We start from the raw sequence: 27,818 nt of genomic DNA, 5'->3' as shown, positions 1-27,818 counted from the left end.
CTTGATGTTCCTTAAATATGACACTCTTAGGAGCATCTAGGTAGCTCAGTAGATAGAGAGTCAGGCCTACAGATGGGAGGTCCTGGGTTTAAGTTTGTCCTCAGACAATTCCTAGCTATATGATCCTGGGTAAGTCACCTAACCCTAATAACTGCCCTACTGTCTCAGAACCAATATATAGTATTGATTCTAAGATAGAAGGGTGAGGGAGAAAGAAGAAAGAAAGAAAGACAGGAAGAAAGAAGGAAAGAAAGAAGAAAAGAAAGTAAGGAAGGAGGGAAGAAAGAAAGAGAGAAAGAGAGAAAGAAAGGAAGGAAGGAAGGAAGGAAGGAAGGAAGGAAGAAAGAAAGAAAGAAAGAAAGGAAGGAAGGAAGGAAGAAAGAGAGAAAAAAGGAAGGAAGGAAGGAAGGAAGAAGGAAAGAAAGAAAGAAGGAAGGAAGCAAGGAAGAGAAAAAATCCTAAATGAGGTCATAAAGAGTCAGACAAAACTGAAAATAACTGAACAATGGTATTTAATATAGTTCTGAACAACAGTATTTAACACAGTTCCGGACACATACTAAGTTTAATAATACTTATTGGGTTGACATATTTGTTGGCAATGAGATCCAAGACCTCACAATTAGCAGAAGAGGCAGTTACAGGGCCAGTGGACAGATAAAGGTACATGGATAGGGCAATGTTACTGGAGTTCTTCTTTCCTGGCAATCTCTGAGACGTTCTGTCTTCCTGTTTGAGGTGGCACTGGCTCAGAACTTTGAAGGAGTTAGTATTAAAATCCCCTCTCACAAGCCCCCTTATTACACCAAATTCCTTTCTGTCTCCCCAGAAGTCCTAGGAACAAACCAGGTTGGCAGGGCATCTTTTCTCTAGCCTCCCACAAAAGAGGGGAGTGGGGGTGTGTGGAAGAAGCTCTCAGGCCAGGTCAGGATCATAGAAGTGATCAACAAGCTACACTTTCTTTATCTGTAACTGTAAGGTCTCCAGCCCCACCCTTCCCTGAAAACAGAGGATTCAATTTTCCCCTGGCAGCTAGAGAACATGATGTTACCCCGGATAAAAGGGGAAGGAAGAAGACTTTGGACTGGGGAAATTACCACAAATTTCTGAAAAGGAAACCCGAGTGACTGAGAAGGTGGTAGTGCCCTTGACAGTAAAGAGGGAATTTCAGAGAAAAATAATGGAAATGACCCAAATAATTCAACCCCATTCCTCTTTTCTTCACTTCTTTGTTCATTTACTTTTTTTTAGACTAGACATTTTCTTTGATCATCATGACCTCTCAGAACTCTCCAAAATAGGAATTACATACCAGAGATGAAGCAAATTCTGCTGTCTCTATGATGTAGGACACCAAGAACCCAATACTGTGTATTGGTTTCCTTGTTTTAGCAGAACAAGGGCAGGAAATGTTTATTGATGGAGGAGAAGACTTTAGTCCACACACCCTTCAAAACTGCTAGGAGTGAAGGTGGAAGTGATACTTACCCAGCACTGGGCACAGCGTTTGGCACAAAATAAGTGCTTAATATGTGTTTATTAGTTGATCTATTGACCACAGAACTGGAAATGTATTCAGGGGTTCTTGCAGAGTCTCTGGGTCAGGGTTGAAACTACTCCAATGTCCAAATACCTGGGTACCAGATGCTCAATGTCTATGAGACTTTAATTTGCCTTGTAGTTGAGTTTATGATCTACACAAGGAGAGCAGAGGCATAGCTGGGGGCAGATGATTTGAGTATCTCCTAAGCCCCACTAGGACACTTCCTGGATGGCCAGTGGGGCATAGAGTGTGGACTCTTCTGATGGGAATGGAGAAATGTACTCCAAGTCCTGGTTGGGGGTGTGATGGATCAGGTGAGCATAGGTCACTTCTTGAGGGTCTTCAACCTGTTTGGCAAGAGGGAAGGAAAGATGAGAGATGAACCAGTCATAAAAAGAATACAGATGTCTTCTACATTCAACTCCTCTTGCCACTTTGTCCTATAATCTGTCATCTACTGCCAGATCTCAGTCCTGGATTATTGACATCATCATTACTCACACCATTCTATTCATATGCTTCTGAACCCACATGAGGAAGTTTTGTAATTATGCAGACTGAGCACATGATAAATTCACTGTAGCCAATCTCAACTGGGTTGTGACCATTACAAGGCAGTTCTTTTATTCCATGCTAACTGATTCCCCATTTCACCTCTAAGTGAAGTTCTTCCCAATGTTCCTCCATCAAATCTCCAACACCTCCTCCCTACCTCACCCCAGGCTGTGGACCTTGCCTCTTACTATACAGAAAAAAAAATTGATGCTGCTAATGAGAGCTCCTTCTATCATTCTCTCTCCCTTGAAAACCTTGGAACTTATCCCTTACTCTCTCCTCCTTTCCCCAGTCACTGACAAAGAGATGGCCCTTCTACTTGCCAGGGTCAGGTTTTTCAACCGGTGCCCTTGATCCTATCTCTTCTCATTTTCTCCACCAGATTGTATCCTTAAATGTCTTCTCTTCTTCCCCAAAGAATTGTTGACCTCCCCATCTACTGGTTTCTTCCAGGCTTTCTTCAAACATTCCAAGTCTACTCCACTATTCAAAAACCTTTATTCTCTTTTTGACACCATTGGCTCCCATAGTCTTAATGATCATTGCTTAAACAATGACTAAAGAACTACATAGTCAGTCAAACTCTTCCTTGAGTTTTATACCCATGTCAATCCATCAATCTGCAAGGATTTATTGTTAGATACTGACTGTGTGCCAGGTATCATGCTAAGTGTTAAGGATGCCCCAAAAGGTAGAACCAATCCCTGCCCTTCAGGACTTCATATTCTAGTTGGGGAGATAACAGGTAAACAATGTAAACAAGATACCTACAGAATGGATGGAAGATGACCTGAGAGAAGGGAAAGCATCTAACAGAGCCAAAAAAAGACTACCTGCTCAAGGCAATTGTTTGGACTTTGTTTCTGAAAGTCATATAAGGAATATATATTTTTATCTTACAGGCAATAGAGAACCCCTGAAACTTCTTGAGCAGGGGGATAATACAGTTCCAATTTATGCTCTAGGAAGATTAATATGGGAGGATAGGTTGAAGAGGTTAGATATGACCAGTAAGATGGAAGACTAGACCCTTTCTCTGATCATAATGATCTCTCAAACCTCTCCAAAATAGGAATTATATTCCAGAGATAAAGGAGCTTCTGCAGTGTCGGTGTTCTAGGACACCAAGAACTAAAATAAGGTTTAAAAAATGAAATAAAAGCAGGAAGGTAAAAAATCTGTGAATTTTAAAACTGCTCCACCCTACTCAGACCATACTTTAGAAGATCTGATTTAGCTATTTCCTGATTAGTAACAATGGAGATACTTGGTTTAACAGAATCAAGTCTTGGGAACTCTACATTTCTCCACCCTACTTAGTTTAACAAGGTCAGGAAGATCTGTACCATACTCAAAGATTTAATTATCTGAGAAGATGACCTTCAACAGACATGTGCAGAAATAGCTGACAGACCCCTGGGCTGTCCTAAGTCAAGCTAAGTTATCATTGGTACAGATGAGATGCAGGCAAGTGATGTAAAACGGTCTATATAAGGCACATCACTTCCTCCCTTCTTACTCTTTTCCCAGAGAGGCGTCTTTGGCTGGCAGCGCGCTAAGTGTTCCAACATCTTGACATGGTGGCAGCTATTTGTCTGGGTTTTGGCGGTGAGTTTGCCCTTGAGATAATTCAGGTTCAGGCATCTTGGCTGAGCCCTCTTGGAGTTCAGGTTGACTCCTTCCTCCTTCACACTCCAAACCCTTACTTTCTAGATCCCCTAATCTTCTTGTGCCATACAAGCCAGGTGGTAGAAATCCTTCACCCTTTCCTTCTCCCTTCTTCTTAATTTATTTCCACTATATTAATTAAATCACCATAAAATTTCAGACTGACTGGAATATTTTATTTTATTATTTGGGATATCCATGGTGACCAATAATTAATATAATTTAGGTCACAACGCTAAAATTATCCTTACAAATCCCTAATTCCTAAACTGAGCTCCTACAGCACTCCCATTGCCTACCACGCTCCAAGCAGCAGAGCTATACCGGTCAAACTTCCTCCCACCCATACTCCCAGTGTCATAGAGATCCAAATGGCAGAAATTTGCTCAGGCCTCAATAGCCCCATGGCAGGGTTCAGTGGCTCAGGAGCTGAAAAAATAGGGCAGGACAAATATGTGGGGGGTTATGTGGTACTCCATCAAGCCCAAGAGAAATAGTCTAGGATTCAGGTGAATTCAGTTCTGTTATCCCTAGAAGTAATTTGGAGCTGAGTCCTATACTGGTAAACCATCAATTGTCTGATTTGAGAGAAGGCCTAGAAGTTTTGAGATCCAGTCCTCATGGAAACCTCCATCAAAGAAGAGGAAGTCAGAGCAATAGGGGGAAATATGAGCCCCCCAAAATGAAATGACCAAAGATCTTTAAAGAAATAAAACTCAAATAAAAATACTAAGCATAAGCAGACAAGCCTATAGAGAAGATACTGATAGTAGAAGAAGAAATAGTATCCAAGTCAAGCAAGAGTTTTCAAGTTTTCAAGAGTTCCAAGAAACATTGCAGGACAAAGGGAAATGAATCAATACTTGAGGCCACAGAGGAGCCTATAGATTCCCAAGAGAACACTGAAGTTCAGGATGATGTGGCTAAATGATTAAAAGAGAAATGAGAATCATGAGAGCAGAATTTAGGGACTACACAGCAGTAATAAAAGGCAGAATAGAAAAACTCAAATCTACAGTGACAAATGTTGTCAAAGAGACAAAAGAGTGAACAACTGATTGGGAACATATATAAGTGTAAGTGAAGGACAATCTAGGAGAAGAGGAACAAAAAGAAGTAATATGAAAATAAAGCAAGATCTCCAAACAAGCAAAACATATCAATTTCAAAGGTAGGGTAAATGAAGAAAATTTCTGGATTATGGATCTCCCTGAAGAATAAGTGATAACAAAAAACAAAAACCTAGACACCATACACAATGTAAGAAAATATACAAGAAAACTACCTAGAATTTCTAAAACCAAAAAATAAAATGCTAAGCAAAAAAATCCATAGATTGTATCAGAGGGAAAAAAAAACTGAGACTGAAAAGTCCAGGACATTGAGTGGTTAAATATAACAATTCCATTGAGAAACAAATGCAATTATCAAACAGCATTTTCAAGTGACCAGGAGACTTTCAAATGTAAAGGAAAGGAAAGTCAAATCAACACAAGACTATTCTGCACTCAGTAGAAACTAGAGAAAAGAATGGAATAATATGTTCTGAAGAGAAAAGGAATCAAATATACAGTCTACTCTGTAAATCTGATCACAAAGAAAAAACATGGATGTTTGATTTTTTAAAAGGTGCTTGAAACATTCCTATAAAGAAAAACCTGAAGAATTCTTTGCTTCTCAAATATCCCATACAACAGAAATACAAGAAGTGGTGTGGCCATATTAATGTTGTTGGGTTGGATTGATGGACTCGCCTGAGTGTTGACCTGCCCATGTTCTTCAATCTGTATATTTTCCATAGTAGCATCTGGAGGCAAAAGGGGAAAGGATGAAAGAGTTCTCCCCAGACCCAGAACCCCCACTCCCAGTTCTCCAGGTCATGTTGCCCTTGATATGCTCCCTTCCACTTACATGGGGACTCTGGGGGAACATCCTCATCTTGGCTGTACCTGTGGAAGAAGACACAAAAAAGTGAAGAAAAAGGAGGGAGATAATGAGAGGGTACTCTATGGGGAGGAGGTCAGAAGGAATCAAGGTGTTTGGGGGCTCTACCTCCTGAGGCTCTCTTCAACTCCTGCCTCTTTGCCTCCAGTCCCTGAAAAGAGAATTAAATATGAGGTGTTTGTGCCCTAACAGAATCCTGACAAAGCTGCCCTCAGCCCCAAGGACTCACATTGTCTGGCCTGGTGCTTTCGGTGGTATCGAAGGAGGAGGAAGAGGAGGAATAACAGGAAGAACAGGATGAGGAGTGCTGAGATGCCTAACCAAATGCCTGTTTGGAGTCTGGGAAGACCTGAAGGAAGTCAAGGGTGAACACCAATGGGAAGGGAAGTTGGAGAGGCCGCATTGGCACCAGTCTGGTCTTAGACATCTAATCTCTTGCCCCATTTCTCCTTGCACTGAGACTCCACTCGTTACTTACCAAAAAGTACATCTGGAAGCTCCAGTCTTGGACCAGAAGTCACTGGCACTTGGGAAGGAGCAGAATTAGTAAGGAAGCAAGGGACTCTTAGAGAGGTCCTGAGATGGGATCTCAGAAGCCTGGACTCAAGACATGCCTCTATGCTTGCTCATTGGCTGTGAAATCTGGGGGCCTATTTGGATTTGATAACCTCTCCAGGTGCTCAGGTCACTGACATTAGATGGCTGTGATTCCTATGACTTCCTGCCTCTGTTTATACCTGGGCCTCTGAAGAAAAAAAGGGAAAGTTGGGGAGGCTAGTGGAGGAACTGGTGTAGGAGAAAGGGGTCCTCTGAATCCTTAGGGTTCCCTTTACTCCTCTGAACCCATAGACCTGAGCTTCCCTCTTTGCTTAGACACAGAATCCTGAGCCTCTAAGTTAGGTCAGAAGCAGTGTTAGGGTCAAGAATGTTGGGAGTGACTCAGGTGTCTTGCCCTTTTGAGAGGTGAAGTAAGAACAAGTAGGACACCCCTCCTTCCCCAATCCCATCCCAGAACTGGAGGAGGCAGGACTGGGGGAAACATCTAGGTACCCTGGAGAGTACCTTCTCCCTTTAGGCTAAGACGTTCTAGATGTTCTCAAGCCAGGGAGCCTGGGTATGTTGATGAGGGACAAGAGTCTCATAGGTTCACCTCAACAATGTTCCTCCTTTCTCTAGTGATCTCTTCAATCCTCAAGAAGCCTGATCCCCCTTCCCCTGGCTCCTCTTTCTTCCTGTCCTCACTTTTGGAGCCCTTTCTCCATTTAGACTTCTTGTGTCCTCAGGCTCCCCTATAAAAGCAGAGAAAAGAGCCAGGCCTGGGGGTGGCAGGGATATGGGAAGCCTGTGCCAGTCAGTGTGGAGAGCAGAGGAGCTGGTCACAGTTTTCCATAGGGGCACATGTATGTAAGGGGGGGAGGGGAAGCATTCAAAGGCCAGTCAGTGTGGAGCAGAGGCCCAGAAGAAATCAGAGTGGCTTCCCTCTCCCTCAGCCTCTGGAGGCTTCTGACTAAGCTTCTGGAACTCCTCCCCTCCTTCTCCTCTTCTTTCCTCCCCCCCCCCCCCACATCTGGGAAGGTTTCCCTATTAGATTGGGAGCTGGGCCTCAGTTTACCTTTCTTTGTATCCCCAGGACTTTAGCACAGGGCCTGGGCTGATAAGTGGCATGATGCTGACTTTATGGTCCAGGTCAGCCCCTAAGGTTGCACAGGAATCAGGAGGCAAATATTCCCAGAGAAAGGGAGTCAAAGAGCCTTAGAAGCTGGGGCTTCCCAGCTGCATGGTCAAGGTAGAGCCTCAGGGAGGGAGAAGAGGGCCCCGAGGTGCCATTTCACCCCCAACTCTGCTAACTCTGGGCTCCCTCCCTCAGAGCCCCCGGGGACCAAGAGCCCTCCCCTCCCCAGACTTCCTGGACCCCCAGCAGCAAGGGAGGGTCCCAGTGTCAGTGGGGAGCGGTGGGAGATATTGGGAAGAAAGAGTGGGGAGGGGTTCCCTCACCTGTGACCCTGAGCTCCAGGGGGGCGCTGGGGAGCGACCAGGTGTGTGGATGTTGACTGTGAAACACGAAGCAGCTGTAATTCCCCTCATGATGGGCAGCCACAGCTGGGATGAGGAAGTCAGACTGAGACTGCCGGACACCCCACTGAGAGCTGTTGGCCCCTCCCTCTCTGTAGAGCACGAAGCGGTTATATGCCCAGGGAGAGCGACACCGGAGGGTCACATTGTGTCCCCAGGCCACGTGTTGGCTTGGCTCTGCTGACAGCTGGGGCGGACTGTAGTAGCCTGAATGTGAAACATCAATCAGAGAAAGTGAAGAGTTTGTTGGGAAAGTTATGTTTGGATAGACAGAGACAGAGAGGGAGGGAGGGAGGAAGGGAGGGGAGAGAGAGACAGAGAGAGAGAGACAGAGACAGAGACAGAGAGAGACACAGAGAGAGAGAGGGAGAGAGAGACAGACAGACAGAGATAGACAGAGAGACAGAGACACAGAGACAGAGAGACACACAGAGAGAGAGAGAGAGGGAGAGAGAGACAGAGACAGAGATAGAGAACTAAAACAAATAAAAATCAAGCACTCAATGTGGGCTTTATAGTTCTGCTTCTTGGTGGTGCTGTGGGTAGAGCACCAGGTCTGGAGTCAGAAGGGAACTGAATGAAACAAGGACTGTGAAGCGCTTAGCACAGAGCCTGGCCCAGAGCCAGTACCAGATAACTGTCAGCTCTTGTGCTGATTTTGAAGAGGGGCTTTGCCAATGCTGCAGATGGGTGGAATACCAGAGTGGGTCTGGGATATGCTTGTATCACCAACATGTCAATGAACAGAGCCTGAGAGCTCAATCAGCAACTTCCTAAACTGGTAAAACCTGCAAACCCCCTTTTATCAAACTCACCTTCTTCTTCAGACGCTTTCTAGCTGTGTGACCCTGGGCAAGTCACTCAACCCCAGATGCCCAACCCCTGCTGTCGGGGACATCTACGGAGTGGCAATAGGGGACAGCTTAGAACTGTTGGAGAATAGCTACAGAGTCGCAAGAAAGCAAGACCGGAACATTATCAAAGAGGGATAATGAACGTTTATTGCAAGCAGCCCACCAGATTTCAAGCTCTTCTCGAGAGGCACAATCTATCCTCCCCAGAGTGTGAACAGGGGGGTGAACCCGTTCCCAGGAGATCTTGGAACTGTTCATGCAGCTTTGAAGGGAGATTTCTATGTTTTGGCAGACTCAGCAGGAATGGAAGGCCACAAACACCTGGGAAGAGGAACTCTATTCCATGAGGTCATGGAAGGTTCCCTGCACCCTGCCACTCTATTGTCTTAGAATTGATCCTGAGATTGAAGTAGGGTTTACAAAGCAACAACAAACAGAAAACCTTTCCTTCTGTCTCAGGATCATTTCTAAGACAATAGAGTGCCAGGGGCTAGGCAACTGGGGTTGAGTGACTTGCCCAGGATCATCACACAGCTAAGAAGTATCTGAGGTCACATTTGAACCCAGGACCTCCCCTCTCTAGGTCAGACTCTCTATTCACAGAGGGCCCCATCTTATAGATATCTTAAACTCTCTGTGTGTAAAACTGAGCACCTTCCCTTTCCCCTCAAAGGTTCCCCTCTTTCTAGCCTCTATGTTACTCTCAAGGGGAGCCCCATCCACCTAGTCACTTAGGCTCGAAACAGAGCAATCACCCCTAACTCCCCCTCCTCCACCGCTCCCTCAGCCCCTCCGTCAATGTGGTGCTCACTCTGGCTTCTACCTAGCCCCCATCTCCCAAATACACTTCCTTCTCCCTGGGGCTGCCACCCTGCAGTGCAAGCCCTCCTCACCTCATCCCGGATCACTGCAATGGCTGCTGGGGGCTCAGGGGGGCTCTGCCTGCCTCCAGTCCATCCTCCCTTGAGCCACTAAAGCAGAGGATTCAAGGCGTCTCCCTGCTCTCCAGTAAACTCCAGCAGCTCCCTATTACTTCTAGGACCAAAGGTAAAACCTCTGCTTGGCATTCAAAGCGTTTCCTAAGCAGCCCCTTCTGTCTTTAGGATCTTCTCGCCCATCTCCCCCTTCCTCATGCTCTGGGACCCAGTGAGCTCCCTGCAGCTCCTCGCACCAGACACTCCACCTCTGGACTGTGGGTGTGCCTTGGCTGTCCCCTGGGCGCCGACTCTCTTTGGCTTCCTTCAAGGCTCCCCTAAACTCTGCCCTGGAGGAAGCCTCCTCTATCCTCAGACTTCCAGCCCCTTCCCTCCCCCTATTTCTCTTCTCTCCAGCTTGCATGCTCTCCCCATTAGCCAGTCAGGGCTGTCCTGTGCCTTCCTCTGTGCTCCCACAGCTCAGCACTCTGAACAGCGGCATGTAGTAGGTGCTGAATAAATGGTGGCTGATTGGCAGGAGCCCCTGGAGGGCCTGGGCAGCCCCTGGCCCTGGCCCTGCTCCAGTCTGGGAGCAGCCATGGGGAGGGCTCTGGGGGCTCTTCCTCCCTCCCTCCAGGCATGGAAGCCTGGCCTGGGGCCTGGGAGATGCCCCATTCACCCTTCACAGAGGGAGCAGCTGTCTGCTGGGCTCCTGACCCAAGGCTCCTTCCTTCCTCCTCTGGGGCCCCAGGAGTGCTCAGGATCCCCGGTGCCAAGTCATCCCCAGGGCTCTTCTCGGCAGCCTTCCCCCTGGCCCAGAGCCCCATCTGGGTTCCCCCTTTCCTGCCTGCAGAGCTCCCCCCAGGCTGTGCAGCTCAGTCCCCTGGACCCAGCACACACACACACACACACACACACACACACACACACACACACACACACACGGACAGACAGACAGACAGACACACATACACACACTCACTTAGCTGTCACGGGCACTGAACAGAGAGTGGCCCAGGCTGGGCTTCGGGCAGGGTGCAGGGGGATGGGGTAGAAGCTGGGCTGGGCTGAGGGGCAGAGCCAAGCCTGGGGGGTCCTGACTCACCTGTCACCACCAGATCCAGGGGCTCACTGGGCTCTGACAAGGCAGACCCGATCCAGTAGAGGCAGTGGAGATGCCCTGCAGTGTCTTTGCTCATGGAGGAGATGATGAACTGCGCCTCTGCCCCAGCTCTATGATAATCCTCAATCGTAGTTTTTCCTTTCATCAGTCTGTACCAAGTAGCCTCGGGATGTCCCCGGCACCTCAGGGTGACAGGTGTCTCCCAGGGGACCAGAGGGCCTGGGTCAGCATGGAGGGTGGGTCTCGGGAGTGGCTCTGGAAGAGAAACAGAGCCCAGAGGTGCAGGGGGTCCTCCCTCCATGTTCCCATTGACTTCCCCTCAGCCTTACCCAGACTCCCAAGTCCTTCCTCCCCAGCAGCCCAGGCTGGGCCAAATGGGGAGCAGGTTCAGAAGGGCTTGGGGTAGGGACAGGGGCTTACCTGCCAGAGCCCTGATCCCTTGGCCCAAGCACAGTCCTGTTGGAGGAGACCCCCATTAGACATGGCTCCCCACTTCCTTCCTACCCAAGCCCAGAGAGGAAAGAAAAAGGAAGCCAGAGCCTGGACCCAGACGGGTCAGGGGAGTTCCAGGAGCCCCTCCTCTCCCCCCAACCTTGCTCACTAGGCCCTCCAGAACATCAGTTTCCCCTCTGGACCTCAGGCCCTCCTTTGTAAAAGGCATGGATGGGCTGGAATGACCACTGAGAAAGCTGCAAGAGCCCCCCCTTCAGGGCCCTCATGGACCCCCCATCCCAGCACTCACCAAAGCACAGCAGGGCAGTGACTGTGGGGGCCATGGCACCCCTGGTATCTGGACAGACACTCAGGCAGGGAGGCACCAGCCCAGTAATGACTCCCAATCCCCTAAAGGGAACAAGCAGCTTCTCCTTCCCTTGTGGTCTCCGGTTCAAGGCAGATGGGGTTTTGTGGGCGTGGGGGCTAAGAATCAGGTACAAGAAGAAGGAAGAAGGCCAGGCCAGACCCAGGGACACACAGGGCACACAGGGTTTGGATGGGGAAATGCATTCAGCTGGACCAGGAAGCAGGGGGAGAAGGGGCTACAGGGAGAATGCAGAGGAGGGAGGGAGAGTCACCAACAAAACCCACTTGACCTGGGAGGGCAGATCAGAAAGGGAGGGATCCAAGAAGAGAAAGGAAGAAGTAGAAGAGCCAGTGACTGAGGAGAGGGGTGGGGGCCTGGGAGCAGATCCCTCCCATGATGGCCTTTCCTTCCTCTTTCTTCTTCTTTGTAAATAGTGGGAGAGAGGAAGGAGAGGAGAAACCACAGAGGCAATGATGGAGGAAACAGCACTATTTCCTGCATAATGGAGGATGTGAAGAAGAAGAAACAAGGATTAGAAAGGAAATGGAGAAACTCCTTTTGTTGGGTCGAGGGAGGCTTTAGCACTTTAGCAAAAGCTTGAGTCAAGTCAAGAACCAGAGGCATTGGGGAACTAGTCCCTGCTCATCCACCTTTGGTGTCCACCTGGCACTCAGCTCTCACCTGTGGCCCCAAGAAGCTGGAGCATGAGCAGCATCCACCCCCCAGGAAACTGGCTGTGTGGGCAGGAGGCTAAACAGGCTGAGGGTAAGCAAGGGGCCACAAGGTGAGTTAGGGGGTGTCTACCCCAAGCATGGGAAGACTTCCCAGTGGAATAGACAAGTGTGAACGATTTGTTGTGACAGCCATGAAGGCAGCTGAGGCAGGAGCTGTGGAGCCCTTAGAGCTTGGTCAGACATCAAAGAAGCCAGGGTCACCTGCTGCATGCAGATGATGCCCAGCCATCTTGACTCTTGTCCTGCCATTGGACTTGGATGGCTCTGGAAGAGAGAGTGAGCCTGATGACTTGGTGCATTCCTGCCTCACTTCAGTTTAATTCTTGCACAAGTCAAAGCATCACCCTCCTGATGTCATTGGTCTTCAGAAATGAAGGATGAGGGGCAACTGGGTACCTCAGTGGATTGAGAGTCAGAGACAGGAGGTCCTGGGTTCAAATCTGGCCTCAGACACTTTGCAGCTATGTGATCCTGGGCAAGTCACTTAACTCCAATTGCTTAGCTCTTACCTCTCTTCTGCCTTGAAATGAATTTTTAGTATCAAATTTAAGACAAAAGTGTTTTTAAAAAGTCTAATAGATGATTTTATTTGTGATCGTGGAGTAATAGGGAGCCACTGGAATTTTCTGAATGGTGAGGGTGGGAGTATCATGGTGGGTGGGACCTGTGATTTAGGAAGATCACTTTGGCAGCTGAATGAAGGATGCCTGGAGTGGGGAATGGGTGGGAAGGTACCCCACTCTAGGCTACTGCAATAGTCAAGCCTGGTGGTGCTGAGGGTCTGCACTGGAGTAGAAGCAGTGTCAGAGTAGAGAAGGGAGCATACGTAAGAGATGTTATAAAGGTGAAATCCACAGGACTTGCCATCAGACTGGGTATGGGGAAAAGAGTCAAATACCAAGTTTCAAATCTGGGTGATGGAGAAGTAGGGGGTGGTAGTATCAAAACAGAGGACAAGAGAGAGGTTAGGGCTAAGAGATCTGTGAATTACCTGCACAGAAGTGATAATCGAATCTACTGGTGTTGACAAGATCACCAAAGGAAATAATAGAGAGGGAGAAGAGAAGAGGGCCCAAGGTCACATTTAATGGGCATGACCTGGATGAGAATCCAGTAAAGGAGTCTAAGGGGACTGGTCAGAGAGGTAAGAGGAGGACCAGGAGAGAAAAAAAAATCAAGAAAACCTAGAGAGAAAAGATCATCTTGGAGAAGATGATGACTGACAGTGTCAGAGGCTAAGGATGTGGAATGAGAAAAGATTACTAGATTTTTCAACTAAAATTATTGGCAATGTAAAGAAAGTGATTTCAGGTGAATTGTCCACAGCTAGACTATAAAGAATTAATAAGTTAGGAGAAGAAAAGAGGAAGAGGCACCAATTGCTATTTCCTTAGATCCTGACCTACCTGAGGTAGGTGCTATTATTATCCTTATTTTACAGATGAGGGAACTGAGGCAACAGAGATGAAGTGATTTGCCCAGAGTCTCATGGCCAATAAGTTTATGAAGCTGGATTTGAATTCAGGTCTTCCTGACTCCAAGTCTAGCACTCTGAACTGTGGTGCCAGCTAGCTACCCTTCTTTAGTTTCTATTTGTCTAACATGAAAATAACATTTTCCATAAAAGTCCATCTTTTCCTTTGCTCTCTTTGGAGTATAAGCCTAGCAGTGGTATGACATAATGAAAGGGTATTTATAGTTTAGTAACTTTTGGGTCAGAATTCCAAATGGCTTTCTAGAACAGTTGAACAGTTCTACCAATAATGCATCAGTATGTCTGTTTCCCTGAAGCTTCTCCATTTGCCGTTCCCCTCTATCTATATAGTTTGGGTATCTTCCTTTGGAAACTTCCTCTTATCTCTTGACTATATTGCTAGTGGAGATGGCTTCAATAGCTTCTAAATAAAATTATCCTAGCCCACAAGATAGATATTTGTCCTACTACAGAAGGGATTCTATCAAAATCTTTCAATAAGACAAATTTGATCCTGATACCTTAACTATGAAGAGATGAAATAGAAAAAGGAACCTATAGCCCATATCTCAACAAATATTGAAAACAATCTGAGATAAGAGGCTATAGTGTGTGTGTGTGTGTGTGTGTGTGTTTAGAAAATTATAGACTTTGACTGTCAGGATTTGTCCCAGAAATATAAGATTGTTTCGATATTGGGAAAACAATAATCAACCATATTAGTCATTTAAAAAATTCCACGATCATATCAATAATGATAAGAAGTGCATCTGTGATTTTGTTGGTATAGGGAACTCCAAGGTGAGGAAACCCCTTTTCCCAATGCAAATCAGCCCCTGCTCTGCAACTTATATTCTTAGAAGGTAGCCTGAGGATCTAGGTGACTTGCCCAAAAGTCAGAGACAAGATTTGAACTAAGTTCTTATTGTTGTGTGAATATCCCCCAGAATCTATCTTGGTCCTTCTCCTCTTCTCCCTCAAAACTACTTCATTTGGTGATTTCATGAGCTCTCATGGATTAAGATCTTCATGTTGATTTTTTTTCTAAAGTCATTACCTCCCATCTTAGAGTCAATACTGTATATTGGTTCTAAGTCAGAAGAGCAACAAGGACTATGCAAGTGGGGTTAAACTACTTGTCTCATAGCTAGGAAGTGCTGAGGTCAGATTTGAACCCAGGACCTCACCTCTTTAGGCCTGGTTCTCAAACCCTGGAGCCACCTAGCTGCCCCTAAGTATTCTGATGATTTTCAAATCTATCTTTCCTGCCTCAAACTCTCTGGTCTTTTATCTTCCACTGCCTACTGACCATCTCAAGATGGTTGTTCTGTAGTCATCTAATCTGAACACACCTAAAGTTGACTCATTATATTTCCTCCTAAGCCCTCCCCTCGTGCTAATTTCCTCCTTACTGTCAAAGGTACCACTCTTCCCATTTACTTGGACTCACACCTTCAGGGTCATCCTTGATTCCTCACTTTCTCTCACCCCCTCCATCTGATCTGTGGTCAAGTCATATGGATTCTAACTTCACCATATTTCTTGAACACACTTTCTGCCACCATTCTGGTGCAGGTCCTCATCATCTTGCACCTTGATTACTACAATAACCCCTTGGTGGGTCTGCCTGCTTATTCTAATCCATCTGCCTTCCACTCAGCTGTCAAAGTGATCTTACTTATCATTGCACGCCATTCATTCAATTGCCTCCAGAATCAATAGAAAATTCCCTGGTTGGCTTTGAAAGGCCCCTATCTTCTTAGATTTTACTGCCCTAACGGTACTCTACAATCAAATGACACTGGCTTCCTTATACCCGAGGCTCCATCTCTCAGCTCTGGGCATTTTTACTGGCTGTCCTCCATACCTGGAACACTTTACGTCTTTATCTCTCTTTGACTTTCCATCCTTTGGCTTCCATGGTAACCTTCAAATTCCAGATTAAACCTCACCCTTCTACAAGAAGATGTTCTGAACCCCCTTTAATGCTGGTGACTTCTTCCTGTTGATTATCTCCAATTCATCCTATATACCTTGTTTGAAATTGTTCTCTTTCCCACAAAACTGGGAACTTCGTGAGATCAGAGACTATCATTTGCTTCTTTTTGTAGACCTAACACTTAGCAGTGCCTGACACATAGTAGATGCTTCACCTTTATTGACTGGTAATCTCTCCTTTAGGTCTCCTCCCAACTCAAGTTGCCATACATAATTGCCAAAGTGATTTCCCTAAAGCAAAGGTCCAATCAAGTCATCTTCCAACTCTAAAAAACTCCAGTGGCTCCCTATAACCTTCAGAATTATATGCCAAATCTGTAGTTTAACATTTGAAGCTCTTTGCAGCCTGGATAATTCCTACCTTTCCAATCTTCTTACACTTTTCCCTCTTCCACACAGTTTACCTTTTAGTCAATCTGGACTACTTTTGGTTTCTTGACATGACACTCCTCATCCTACCTCTGTTTCTTGGCACTGGCTCTTCCCCATGCCTGGAGGGTTAGCAGAATTGCCCCACTGATCTAGGGTAGATATGGCTAGAGTGAACAGCGAAAATAAGGGGAATAGCATTGTCTTGGGATCATACCCTTTTCACTCTTATCTCCAGTTAAATTTCATAGTTGTCATTCAAATCATGAACCTGAATTATTGGACTGACCTAGAATAGAGGATGAATAGCATAGTAAGGAAGATAGGTGGCACTATTCGTTGTGAGTCCCCTCTTCTCCCCTTCTTACCTCTTCAAGCATTCTTCTTTCCACCCTCTTCTTTTCTTCAGGCTTTGACAATGATGTGGTCCATCTCTTCATCAAGGATAACACTTCCAGTGACCTAGAGTTGGCAGACATTGTTCCCTTCCTTTTCCTGAAAACTAAATAATCTGTCCTTCTCCAACCTTCCATGGGCATCTTTCCCATTTTTCCAAAACCTTCCAGATATCACTGATAGGGACTCTCCAGTCATAGCTGCTGGTTCTTGTGGACTCCAAGGATGGATTTTTATTTGTGTTAGAGGACTTGAGTTCATTGAGGGTGGCAAGGGGTTCTCTTACTGTCTCCCAAATTTATTTTGGGTATTAACTTTCTGTTAGTTCTTTAGCTGTCTCCATTAAGAATGTCCTTCATTGTTCTTTGTAGAGAAAACAAAACAAGATAAAAGATGGGCGTCTCTGTATTCTCTGTTGCCAGTCATCATAGTCCTGACCACCTTTCCCCCAACAAAGTTCCTCTTCCTTCTTTGATCTTTCTTTCCATCCCACTATGGTAAAGGAAAAAAATGTTTTTGTTGTCCTCAATGCCCTAGTCCAGCCTTAGCTCATTCTGACATTTAGCATTCCTGATATTACTCTTACAAGACTGTGCTGCCTGCTTAATCTCCCATTTGTCTCCCAGCACCTAGCTTAGTTTCCATCTTCTGTAACTTGCTTTTTCAAATCTATTTGGTGAGTTTTCTGCACATCAATGTTGGTCTCCTCTGACAAACCCTACATTCCCCTCCATTGGAATTATTTCCTTTTGTGACTTCAGAATTTTATTCATCATCCCCATACTCCCTGAGCTGACTTCCCTGGAAGCATTTGAGTCTGTGGAATCCTACCTATCTTTATGACCTCAACACTGAAATTCACTTTCCCCAAATTGAAGGGACCAGTCTGATGGTACCCCTTTTCCCCTCCTCTGTCATCAGTCTAAGATGGAGTGGTCACTTCCTCTCTGAGTTTTCATCATTGTTACTCCAGCAACCAATTGCTTTCTGTTGATGAGAATCCAATCCAGAACAGTGTGAAAGGGAGGTGGAAACCACCTCCATTTTGGCTCTGCTACTTTAAGCAGAAACAAAGCAGGATCAGAACTGAGTGTGAACAAGGCCTATACATCTCCTTGGATCAACAAAGCCATTGTGAAAGAGACTAGATCATGCTCTTGTAACCAGCAAAAGCTGAAATGACTGAAGAAACAAAGGTTCTTCTGAGTATATTGACTAATTTAAGCCTTGCGTGCCAATTACCTAATAAATCGGGACCAAGCTCCTTCCTCAGTTTAGTGTTGGACCCTGAATTCAGGAGGAGACAGACTTTTACACATTAAAAACAATTAATCAAATAAGGCCAATTAATTAAAAGGAAACAATACACTAGATCATCTGATTTCTAATTGGAAGAAAGATTAGGGACTTTCCAAATTGGGAGGGAGGAATGAACAGGTGTCAACTCCCTGAATTCAGGAAAAGAGGTGTCCCACTCCTCCCCAAGTATCTGTAAACAATCAAAGGAACTGGGAAATAATAGCTAACCGATCAGTATGGAACCAGTTTTTAGATAAGACAGATGGGTTGCTTGAGATGTATAATTAAGAGAAAATTCCTTCCAACAATATTGGGATCTGATTGGATTTCTGGTCTGTATAATGTAGGTCCTCTGTTTTGGGTCTCTAAAAAGTAGGTACAAGTGGTCCAGTTTCCCAGCCAGGCAGGGCTAGGTTCAAACAATTCAATAAGTTTTCTCCCAGTTCCCACAACCGAATAAACATTTCTCACAATATGGAATTTGGTTGAGGTCAATAACCGAAGAGAAAGGGAACTGAGGTAGCTCCAGAATTGAGTCACAGGGTGGATTCAGTGTGGTTCACTCAATTCTCATAATTAACCACTTACTCTCCGAATCCTTTCAACTCCCTCAATTTTCTCATACCCTGAGTCATTTGTATAAAGAAAGAAGCCACTTCAGAACAAGGGGAGATATTCTGAGGAGATGCATTTTGGAAGGCTGAAGTCATTATAACATTTCTGTACATTTTTAAGGAACAAAGAGAAGACTGAGCCATGGCAAAAAAAAAAGGAGATATCTAGGAGTCATTAAGTCCCCAGGCACCCATCTCAGAGTGTAGGGACAAGAGAAAGCCCAAGAAGAGGTTAACCCTTTCCTCAACTTTCCCTTCTGATGTCTATCTATCAGCAGACCTTTTAATATAATCTGCTGTTTATCTACCCAAATATTTCTAGCAAACTCAATTTTGTCTCAACCACAGAGATGCCAGGGATTAATGAAAGGATATATATATATATATATATATATATATATATATATATATATATATATCAATCAGGGTTACATAAGAGATATTAGGAAATTTTCTATCTTGAGGCCCAGAGCAAATGTGATTGACTTAATAATTTTTCCTTTAAAAAATCCTCCCCAAGGGAGACAATTTGGATCATATAACTTTGGAAAACTTATGTGGAAATGTGTTATTACATGTAATTTGTGAAGATGAATAAATGAATGCATAAAAGAAAAATTAAAAATAAAATGTTAAGTGGAATTTTAAAAATCCTCCTTAAATCAAAAGTTGATCTTAGGGTCCCTGGTGCTATCTCTTAGGCTTAAAATGAACTAATTATTGTACCTGGATTTTGTAAAAACCTTTACCTTCCATCTTAGAATCAATACTATGTATTGGTTCCAAGGCAGAAGAATGCTGAGGGCTAGGCAATAGGGGTTAAGTGACTTGCCCAGGGTCACACAGCTAGGAAGTGTCTGAGGCCAGATTTGAATCTAGGACTTCCTGTCTCTGGGCCTGTCTCCCCGTCCTCTGAGCCACTCAGCTTCTCCTTGGATGTTTTTAATAGTCAGTCAACTAAGCATTTGTTAAGTACCTACCTTGTGCCAGGGCAGTGAGAATGCAAAGAAAAGGCAAAAGAAAGTCTCTGCCCTCCAGGAGCTCCCAATCTAAAGGGAGAGATCACACACTGACCACTATGTACAAATAAGAAATGGACAAGACATACTGGTGGTAGTCTTAGTTGGAAGGTGCTAGACTGAAGGGTCTTGGGGAGGTTTCTCGTAGATGATGGGCTTTTATCTGGGACTTGAAGGAAGCCTGGAAATAGGCCAGGAGGTGGGGATGAGGAGGGAGAGCATTTGGGCATAGAGGAAAGCTGGAGAAACGGTAGTGATATTCCTCTAGTTGCTCCTTTGTTTTTGGATGAAATAATTCCTGAGGTCAATCAAAAAGATCTCAGCTACTCTGCTTTTGGCCCAGATGGAGAAGGAGCTGGAGAGTGGAAATCCCCATCACTAAGAGTGAGCTTTTTAATAGCACTTTTAAGGTTGATAAAGTACTTACAATTATGATCTCATTTAATCCTCACAACAATCCTGGGTGGTAAGTGCTGTTGTTATCCCCAGTTTACAAATGAGGAACCTGAAGCAGACAGAGGTTAAGTGACTTGTCCAAGGTTAGGGAACTAGGGAGTGTTGGAGGCTGGATTCGAACTCAGGCTAGAGAGCTCGGGGCTCTGGAACCTCTGTTCCAGGTTTATGATTTGGCTCACCAAATTCTCATTTACTTTTTCTGGTGTTCTGGTGTTCTCTAGTAAAATCCAATGCTGAAATCCACTCCTTTTCCCCTCTTCTTTTGACTTTCTCCCAAACTCTATAACATTCCATTTATGGCTCCTGGATGTCATCACATGAATGTACTTTCCTAATGTACAGAACTAGACCCCTTGCTCCATCCGCACTCCACACACTCTCATACCCTTTTCCTTTTGAATAAAGTATATTCACCTGGAGCCAGAGGCCAGTCACTGGCTTCCTCCCATCTCTGTGGAGTCCAATTAATCCTATTTGTGGTCTAAATGTTGGGCATGTGTGCATAGACACTTGAAGCCATGGGAATTTTTCCTGCTGGCTCCTTCTGGGGTTTTGTTTGGGACTCTTGAGTTGTTATCTCTCCTTCACCATGGCTCCTTTCTGAGGCAGCCTCCTCCACCCCTCTCCTTTTAGAATAGTTTCCTTTTGATTAGATTTGCAAGACATTTGGCAAAAATATTCTTACCACTTTGGTTGGATGTAACCTGACCAGGAACCTGCCAATCCCATTTTTCAAAAATAATTTTTATTGATGTCAAGTTTTTAGACTGCCCCAAATTTCCCCATGTCCCTTCCTAGGGAGTCATTCCATATAAGAACAGTTTTTAGAAGAACAAAAAAAAAAGAAAGTAATACATAGAAAAATGTGAAAAAACTTACAATAATATTTACAAAGTTTTTCTTCCTCCCTCCCTCCCTCCCTCTCTCTTTCTTTCTTTCTTTCTTTCTTTCTTTCTTTCTTTCTTTCTTTCTTTCTTTCTTTCTTTCTTTCTTTCTTTCTTTCTTTCTTTCTTTCTTTCTTTCTTTCTTTCTTTTCTTTCTTTCTTTCTTTCTTTCTTTCTCTCTTTCTCTCTTTCTCTCTTTCTCTCTTTCTCTCTTTCTCTCTTTCTCTCTTTCTCTCTTTCTCTCTCTCTCTCTCTCTTCTTTCTTTCTCTCTTTCTTTCTTTCTTTCCTTCTTTCTTTCTTTCTTTCTTTCTTTCTTTCTTTCTTTCTTTCTTTCTTTCTTTCTTTCTTTCTTTCTTTCTTTCTTTCTTTCTTTCTTTCTTTCTTTCTTTCTTCTTCTCTCTCTCTCTCTCTCTCTCTTTCTTTCTTTCTTTCTTTCTTTCTTTCTTTCTTTCTTTCTTTCTTTCTTTCTTTCTTTCTTTCTTTCTTTCTTTCTTTCTCTCTCTTTCTTTCTTTCTCTCTCTCTTTCTTTCTTTCTTTCTTTCTTTCTTTCTTTCTTTCTTTCTTTCTTTCTTTCTTTCTTTCTTTCTTTCTTTCTATTTTCTTCCTTCCTTCCTTCCTTCCTTCCTTCCTTCCTTCCTTCCTTCCTTCCTTCCTTCCTTCCTTCCTTCCTTCCTTCCTTCCTTCCTTCCTTCCTTCCTTTTCTCCCTCCCTCCCTCCTTCCCTCCTTTGTGTGTACCTCTTTATCTATGGATATATCCTTTCCTTCCAACAGACTGTCAGCCCTTTGAGAGCAGATGCTGCTGTTTCTAACTCTGTATCCCCAGTACCTTACACATACACACATATGGCTTAATTGATGTCTGTTAACTGACCATTTGGAGTCCCCATAGTGAAGAGTTGTCAGTGCCAGATGGAGAAGCTTGTATTTTGTGCTAGGGGTAATAGTGAGCCACAGAAATTTTGGGAATAAGGAGAGTCTGCTACCATCACCTGTGCCCTAGGAATGTCAGGAAGGAAGCTGGTAGATAGACAGAAAGCTTGGAAAGTGAAACAAGTGGAGGCAACAAGGCTGTTGAGGTAATTGCCAGGGTGACAGAGGTGATGAGGGCCTGAATTAGGGGCTTAGCTCTGTGAGTGGACAGGCAGAGACAGCTATCCATAAGACTCAGCAGCAAATGATTAATGCTCACAGTGCCTTGAATATAATAGGGGCAAAATCCATGTTGATGAGTTGAATTGACCCTTATTTCATCTCTTTATGGATTTAAGGGAGAAGCAGGTTCAGATTGAGTATGATTCAATGGTTAGAGCAGCAGGTCTGTTAAATGGGATAATAAGAGCACTTATCTCCCAGGGTTGATGTGAGAACAACAAGTTACAATATTTATAAAATGCACAGCACATAGTAGGTCCTATATAAATATTAGCTGTTATCTTTATTCATATTAGTGAGAAGAATGTTGCAATGAGGAAAGGAAGGAAATAGTTTGCAAACAGGCATCAGAGAGGAGAGTTTGCAAAGAGGGACCTTGACGCATGCCATGGAACGATGGAGGCTCTGTTCTGAAATCTGGGACATTATAAAAGTGGACCCGGAGAGAACTCTGGGCTTTTGGTTTCCTGTTTCTGGGAGAGCTTGAAGCAACAACTTCCTGCTGCTTGCCATCCGTGTGAGCCACGTCGGGGTTTGGTTTCTTACCCCCGTGCAGCCAAAGCTACCCATCCGGGTGTCCAGTTTGAACAAGCCTGTCTTCTGTTTTATCTACTTGAGATTTCAGCATCCTGAGAGAGCGTTTCCAGCTTCCCTGAGCTCTGTGTCTGGCCAGCCAGTGAAGGAAGACCGGAAGGTCTACAGCCATCCTTGATCTAACCAGCCAGGGTTGGTCCCTGAGATAAAGAACTTTATACCTTACCAAAACTTCTCTGGGAGGATTTTGGTCAGGTAGTAAGATGGCTGGGGGAAAGTTAGACAGTCATAGTAGTGAATAAGGCAGCGGGAAGACCAGAAGATACCCCTTTGCAGAGGTCTTAGAAGGGGGTTTGGGCGGCTAGCTAGATAACAGATTTAGGGCATCCTATTCCCTAATCCTCCCATCCAGTTTACAAATAAAACCCTGTCTTTGTTTTCTACTTGGTCTAAGAGTCAGATAAGCCCATTGGGTCTGTGGGGGAGGCCTGCAAGGCCCATCTTCACTGTGAGATATCAAGGCTGAAGATGCATATGTGGCAAAGGAAACTCCCAGTTCTTGACACCGCAGTGCCTGGAAGTGCTTTCTCCCCTCCTGGGTCCTCACTTGGCTGCCCCTGAGTGGAGGGCTGGGCTGCTCCCCTGGGTTCTTCTCTGCTGCCAGGAATCACAGTCCTTGAAGCTCCTTTCTCCTGCAATGATTGTCTGTCTGTCCTGATCATTTGTGTCTATTTCCTGAGTGATGCAGTGCCTCCTAGTGGTCCAGGTGTTGTTCTGTCATGGCTGACTGTGACCACATCTGGGGTTTTCTTGGCAAGTTTTCCATTTCCTTCTCCAGCTTATTTTATAGATGAGGAAACTGAGGCAAATAGGGTTAAGTGACTTGCTCGGGGTCACACCATAGTAAGTATCTAAGGACATATATGAACTCAGGAAGATAAGTCTTCCTGACTCCAGGCCTGGCATCTGCCCACTGCTCCACCTATTCATCCTTGGATTTTGAAGACCAGTGAGACATTACAGAGTGATATCTTGACTTGCCAGTGAATGGTAATTTCTTGAGGCAGAGTTGCACCAAATGATCAGCCTCACTCTCTCTTCCAGAGTCATCAGAGTCCAGTGGCAAGAACAAGGTCAGGACGACTGGCGAAGGTCGGGATGCAATGGATCGCCTTAATGTCTTTGATGTCTGACACAGCTCTAGGCACTCCACAGTGCCAGCTTTAGCAGCCTTCGTGGTCTTTGGAACCAACTGTCATGCCCACCCCTTCTGTCAGAGGAAGACTTCACATGACTGGGGTAGACACCTGCCCCCAGCTCAGCAGTGGATTTGAGACTTGTTGGTTATGCTCAACCTAGTTTAGCCTACCAGGGTGTATGGGGTGTTCAGGGAGGGGTAGTATCTCTGGTATGGAGGGCTTGCCGTGCTCTCCTAGGGCAGCTCTCCAGCCTCTGACCCCCACCTGACACCCAGCTCTCACTTGTGGCTCCCAGTAGCTGCTAGCATGCGGCAGCGGCCACACCCCAGGCAACGGCTTCAACAGGCCGGCTAAACCTTGTGAGAGTAGCCATCGGGTCGTCGACCCCTGATGAACCAGGGCTTTGCTCACCCAGCATGTAAAGACTGCTTCGGCGGAACAGGTGGAAGAAACCAACAAGAAGGCTCAACAGCTGAGAGGGCGACGCAGCAAAGCACTGTGGAGTGCTCAGGGCGTGTTGGAGCACAAAGGACAGCACGGCCATCCAATGCAGCTGAGGAAGTCTCCAGGCTTAACGACTTTTCGTGCCACTGGACCCAGGCTTCCAACGCTGAGAGAGTGGGACTGTCTCTGTGTACCGACTTTTCCACTTAAATCTTCATGCACAGGTGTCTTTGTGCACAAAAACGCACAAAGACAATAGTCATCCTTGGTTACCGAGAGACTACTACTAGACTAGACTAGTTTAGCCTACCTGGCTGCTGGCCATGCTACAGCTTTTTGGAGCCACAGGGGCAGCTGGGTGCCAGGTGGACACCAAAGGTGGATGAGCAGCCCTGAAAAGGGCCCACTGAGTAGCCTAGATGCCCTTTAAAACTACCTGAGAGGGCGCAGAGGAGGCAGAGAGCAATTTCCCTGGCTTCCTGCAGACATCTCCTGCCCAGACAGCTCCAACATTCCTTCAGAGAGCTCAACTTTTAAAGCCCTGAGGATGTGGCTAATTTGTTTTCTCAGAGGATCACCTCTTTCCTTTCTTGACTTGTAGAAGCCCTGTTTACACTTCACAAAGAAATCACAGGGTGTTACCCTATTTAAACACACTGAAACCTCCTCAGGAGGGCCTGCCTTCTATGACTCCTTCAATGCTGGGGGTGGAGAGGACAGGGAAAGGAGGATGACATTCCTCTGTCTCTTATGTGGAGCTCCCCTATTGGAACATCTGGCTGCCAAAGGGGAAGAGATAAGAGGATAGGACCCTGGCTCTCCACAGGCCCAGACATTCACCTCTAAGAGCCTAGGCCATGTTGCCCCTGACAAGGACTCCCCACTTTTGACTTATAGAGGAACCTCCTCAGCCTGGCTGTAACCATGGAAGTAGACATAAAAAATGAAGAAGGAGGAGAGAGAAGGTAGATATGATGTGTGTTGGGAGGGGGTTGTTCAGGGGAACCCTGGGAATTTTGGGGGGTCTTCTCTCTTTTCAGTCCCTGCAAGGAGAGTCTGGAAGTTTGGCTCATGTAGGGTTGGATCTATTCCTCATCAGAGGCAGCTGGGTGGTTCAGTGGATGACCCAAAATGCTGGTTTGGAATTAGGAACATCTGAGAGATTTAGCCTCAAATACTTACTGCCTGTTTAATTCAACTCATCACTTAACTTCTGTAAAATGGAGATCATCATAGCACCTACTTCCCAGAGTTGTTGTAAAGGGATTGATTAAGATGTCTATAAAATTGCTTAACTTAATAAATGCTTATTTCCTTCTTTTCCCCAAGTCCTGAGCCCTGAAGACTCAATGCCAGTGGTGACCTTGAAAGAAGAAGAGCAGGGGAAAGAGGGCTGAGATATCTGCCAAGATGCCTGCTGGGAGCCTGGAACAGCTGGGGAAGCCAAGGGTGGAGACCCATAAGGGGTCAGAGTTAACACCATCCTGGTACTTGAGAGCATCCAGGGTGAGTGGGGGAAGAAGACTGGTCCTGTCCTCAGAGAGTCTGAGGGGAGATTTAGCATTGCCTTTCCAAGAGTTGAAGGGCTTGAGGAGAAGGCAAAGAAGACAGCCCAGGAGAGAGGGAGAGAGCAGGGCCATGGTGGGTGGGGGGCATCACCAATGGTCCTGGAGCTGCCAGTAGAGAGAACTCCATCCTCAGTAGCATCCAGCCCCTGCCTTCTTCCCTCCTTCATTGAGGCCCCATTTTTCCCCAAATAATGTCTTGTGGTTCCAAACTTGGACTAGATGTTCCTGGGTCTTAGGAAGGAGCAGGATCAATAACTGGGGAAGGGAATCCTAGAGGGAGCCTGGGCTAGGATCCTAGGGGTTCAAGTCCTCCCTCTACCCTTACCCGCTGGCTGTGTGATGTGGAAGCTTCATGAACTGGATAATCTCTCAGGGCTCCTTGGCCCCTGAAGTCAGATGGCTGTGATTCCTGTGATTCCCTGCTTGGATCTCTGATGGGAAGGAGAGAATGCCAAGTAGGCCAGTAGAGAACTTGGTGCAGGAGGGAGGGAGCCTTCTGAATCCTCAGGATCCCCCCCTTTTTCCTCTGGCCCACAGATCTGAGTTTCTCTGCTTGGAGACAGAGCCCTGAGTCACTGAGCTAGGTCAGAAGCAGGATGAGGGACAAGAAGGAATATTTTCTGGGAGGCTCACTCTGGGGTCTCCCCTGATAAGAGTGGTGATGAGAAATGACAAGAAACACCCTCCCTCCAACCCTCTAGCTCAAGGCGGTGGGAGGCAGGGATGGAGGCTACAGCCAGGCACTCTGGGACTCAGGCCTGCTGACCTGGCTGTGTTGATGGGGAGCAGGGGTCCCACAGGGTCCCCTGTGAATCAAGAGCTAAGAAAGCCAAGGGGCTGTGGGACTGGGGCTTCCTCTCCCGTCTCCCCCTTCAGCTCTCTTCTTCCTTTCTCTGGTGACCTCCCCAACCCTCAGGCAGCTGCGTCCCCTTCTCTTGGGCCTCTCTCGCCCCTGGAATCTCCTGCCCTCTTGGGCTCCCCTGAGAAAGGGAAAGCCCTGGCCAGGGCTGAGCAGGTGATATCACGGAGGCCGAGAGCATCCTGTCCGACACCCGCCTGAGGAGTCGAAATCTTCCGAAGGGCGAGCTATTGTTTTTTTCCATCTGGGGTAAATTAGCGGAGGCGAGAGGGTGTGTATTCTCTCCCTCGCTACTCTCTGCCTCAGTGGGTCTCTGTGTCTCGGTCTCTTTCTTTCTCTCTCGGTCTCTCAGCCTGTGTCTCCTCTGTCACTGTCTGCCTGTCTTCCAGCCATGGACCTTTGCGGAGGCAGGTGGCTATCGGGGCCAAAGGGAGGGGGGAGGTTCAGCTTCTCTCGGATTAAGCCCATTCTCTCCACTCTGCGGAGTGAGCTAACTTGAATAGCAACGGATGACGTCACCGACATGCCCACGCTGGTTGGCTAGAGTCGCCTCCAGCGTGGGCAGGGAAGCGGGGAGCAAAGAGGAGGAGGAGTTCTCTAGTCAGTCCCTCATATTCCTAACTTGGTCGCAGCTCCGCCTCCCCCCACCCCTTCCACCCACACTGAACTCAGCCCTCGGGGTCCCAAAGGTCCTCTTTCTTTCACAGTACTCAGTGACAGCTCTCACCCCATTCCAGAGTTTGTAGAGCCGGGGGAGACAGGGAATGGGGTTGGGAGGGGGTCTTGGCTGCTCCCGCTTCTCCTGGGCAGGAGCATTGAACATCTTGCCCTTCCTCACAACAGAGCCTTGAAGGACTTCCTATTCCCCAAAACTTGACCCTGAAAGCCTCTCCCACTCTGTTCGTAACAGAGCCTTGGAGGTTGCTCCTAGGTGCGAAGACTCGATGTCTGAAGCCTTATCTACCTTTTCTCTGGGGGCGCACCTATCTACTTTCTCCCTTGTCCCTTCTCTGGGGGTAGAAGCTCGCTCCTGAGGCTGGGTCTCTATTCCCCTAAGGGCAGTGTCCCTCACTAATGGGTCTATAAGCTTATGAACGGGCTACTTTCTTGGAGAGGGGACCCCCCCCCATACACCCCATCTCTTCCTAGGCTGCCTCTTCCTCAACACAGAATCTATTCAGAGGACCCAAATCTCTCCTCCTGTGGCATGATTTCCCCCACCCCCACCCCCCAGGCTCCATCTCTCCCCTAAGATCTTGGGGAGTCAGAGTCCAGGCTCCCTGTTGGTCATTTCCAGCTACCTGTGAAACCTCCAGTGGCCACCAGGGGGAGCCATGGCCC

The 27,818-nt window shown here is 46.3% G+C and overlaps 1 protein-coding gene across 2 annotated transcripts; it reads right to left on the bottom strand.

Annotated features, from left to right (window-relative positions):
- Positions 1-495: 495 nt before the first annotated feature.
- Positions 496-11,774, bottom strand: LOC103099707 (platelet glycoprotein VI-like). Of its 2 annotated transcripts, XM_007492474.3 has the most exons (10): positions 11,417-11,774; positions 11,095-11,130; positions 10,657-10,929; positions 7,706-7,990; positions 6,189-6,236; positions 5,940-6,059; positions 5,819-5,861; positions 5,678-5,715; positions 5,521-5,573; positions 496-1,890 (listed from the first exon to the last, which is right to left on the bottom strand). In XM_007492474.3, exons 1-10 carry the CDS (start codon positions 11,448-11,450, stop codon positions 1,756-1,758), a joined length of 1,065 nt encoding a protein of 354 aa, XP_007492536.2. In that variant the 5' UTR covers positions 11,451-11,774; the 3' UTR covers positions 496-1,755. The 2 variants fall into 2 exon arrangements, with proteins under 2 accessions (XP_007492536.2, XP_007492538.2); XM_007492476.3 differs by lacking the exon at positions 6,189-6,236.
- Positions 11,775-27,818: the final 16,044 nt, after the last annotated feature.

This window comes from Monodelphis domestica, chromosome 4 (genome assembly GCF_027887165.1).
Source record: "Monodelphis domestica isolate mMonDom1 chromosome 4, mMonDom1.pri, whole genome shotgun sequence".
NCBI classification, from domain to species: Eukaryota; Metazoa; Chordata; class Mammalia; order Didelphimorphia; family Didelphidae; genus Monodelphis; species Monodelphis domestica.
This window is presented reverse-complemented; position numbering and strand designations above follow the sequence as displayed.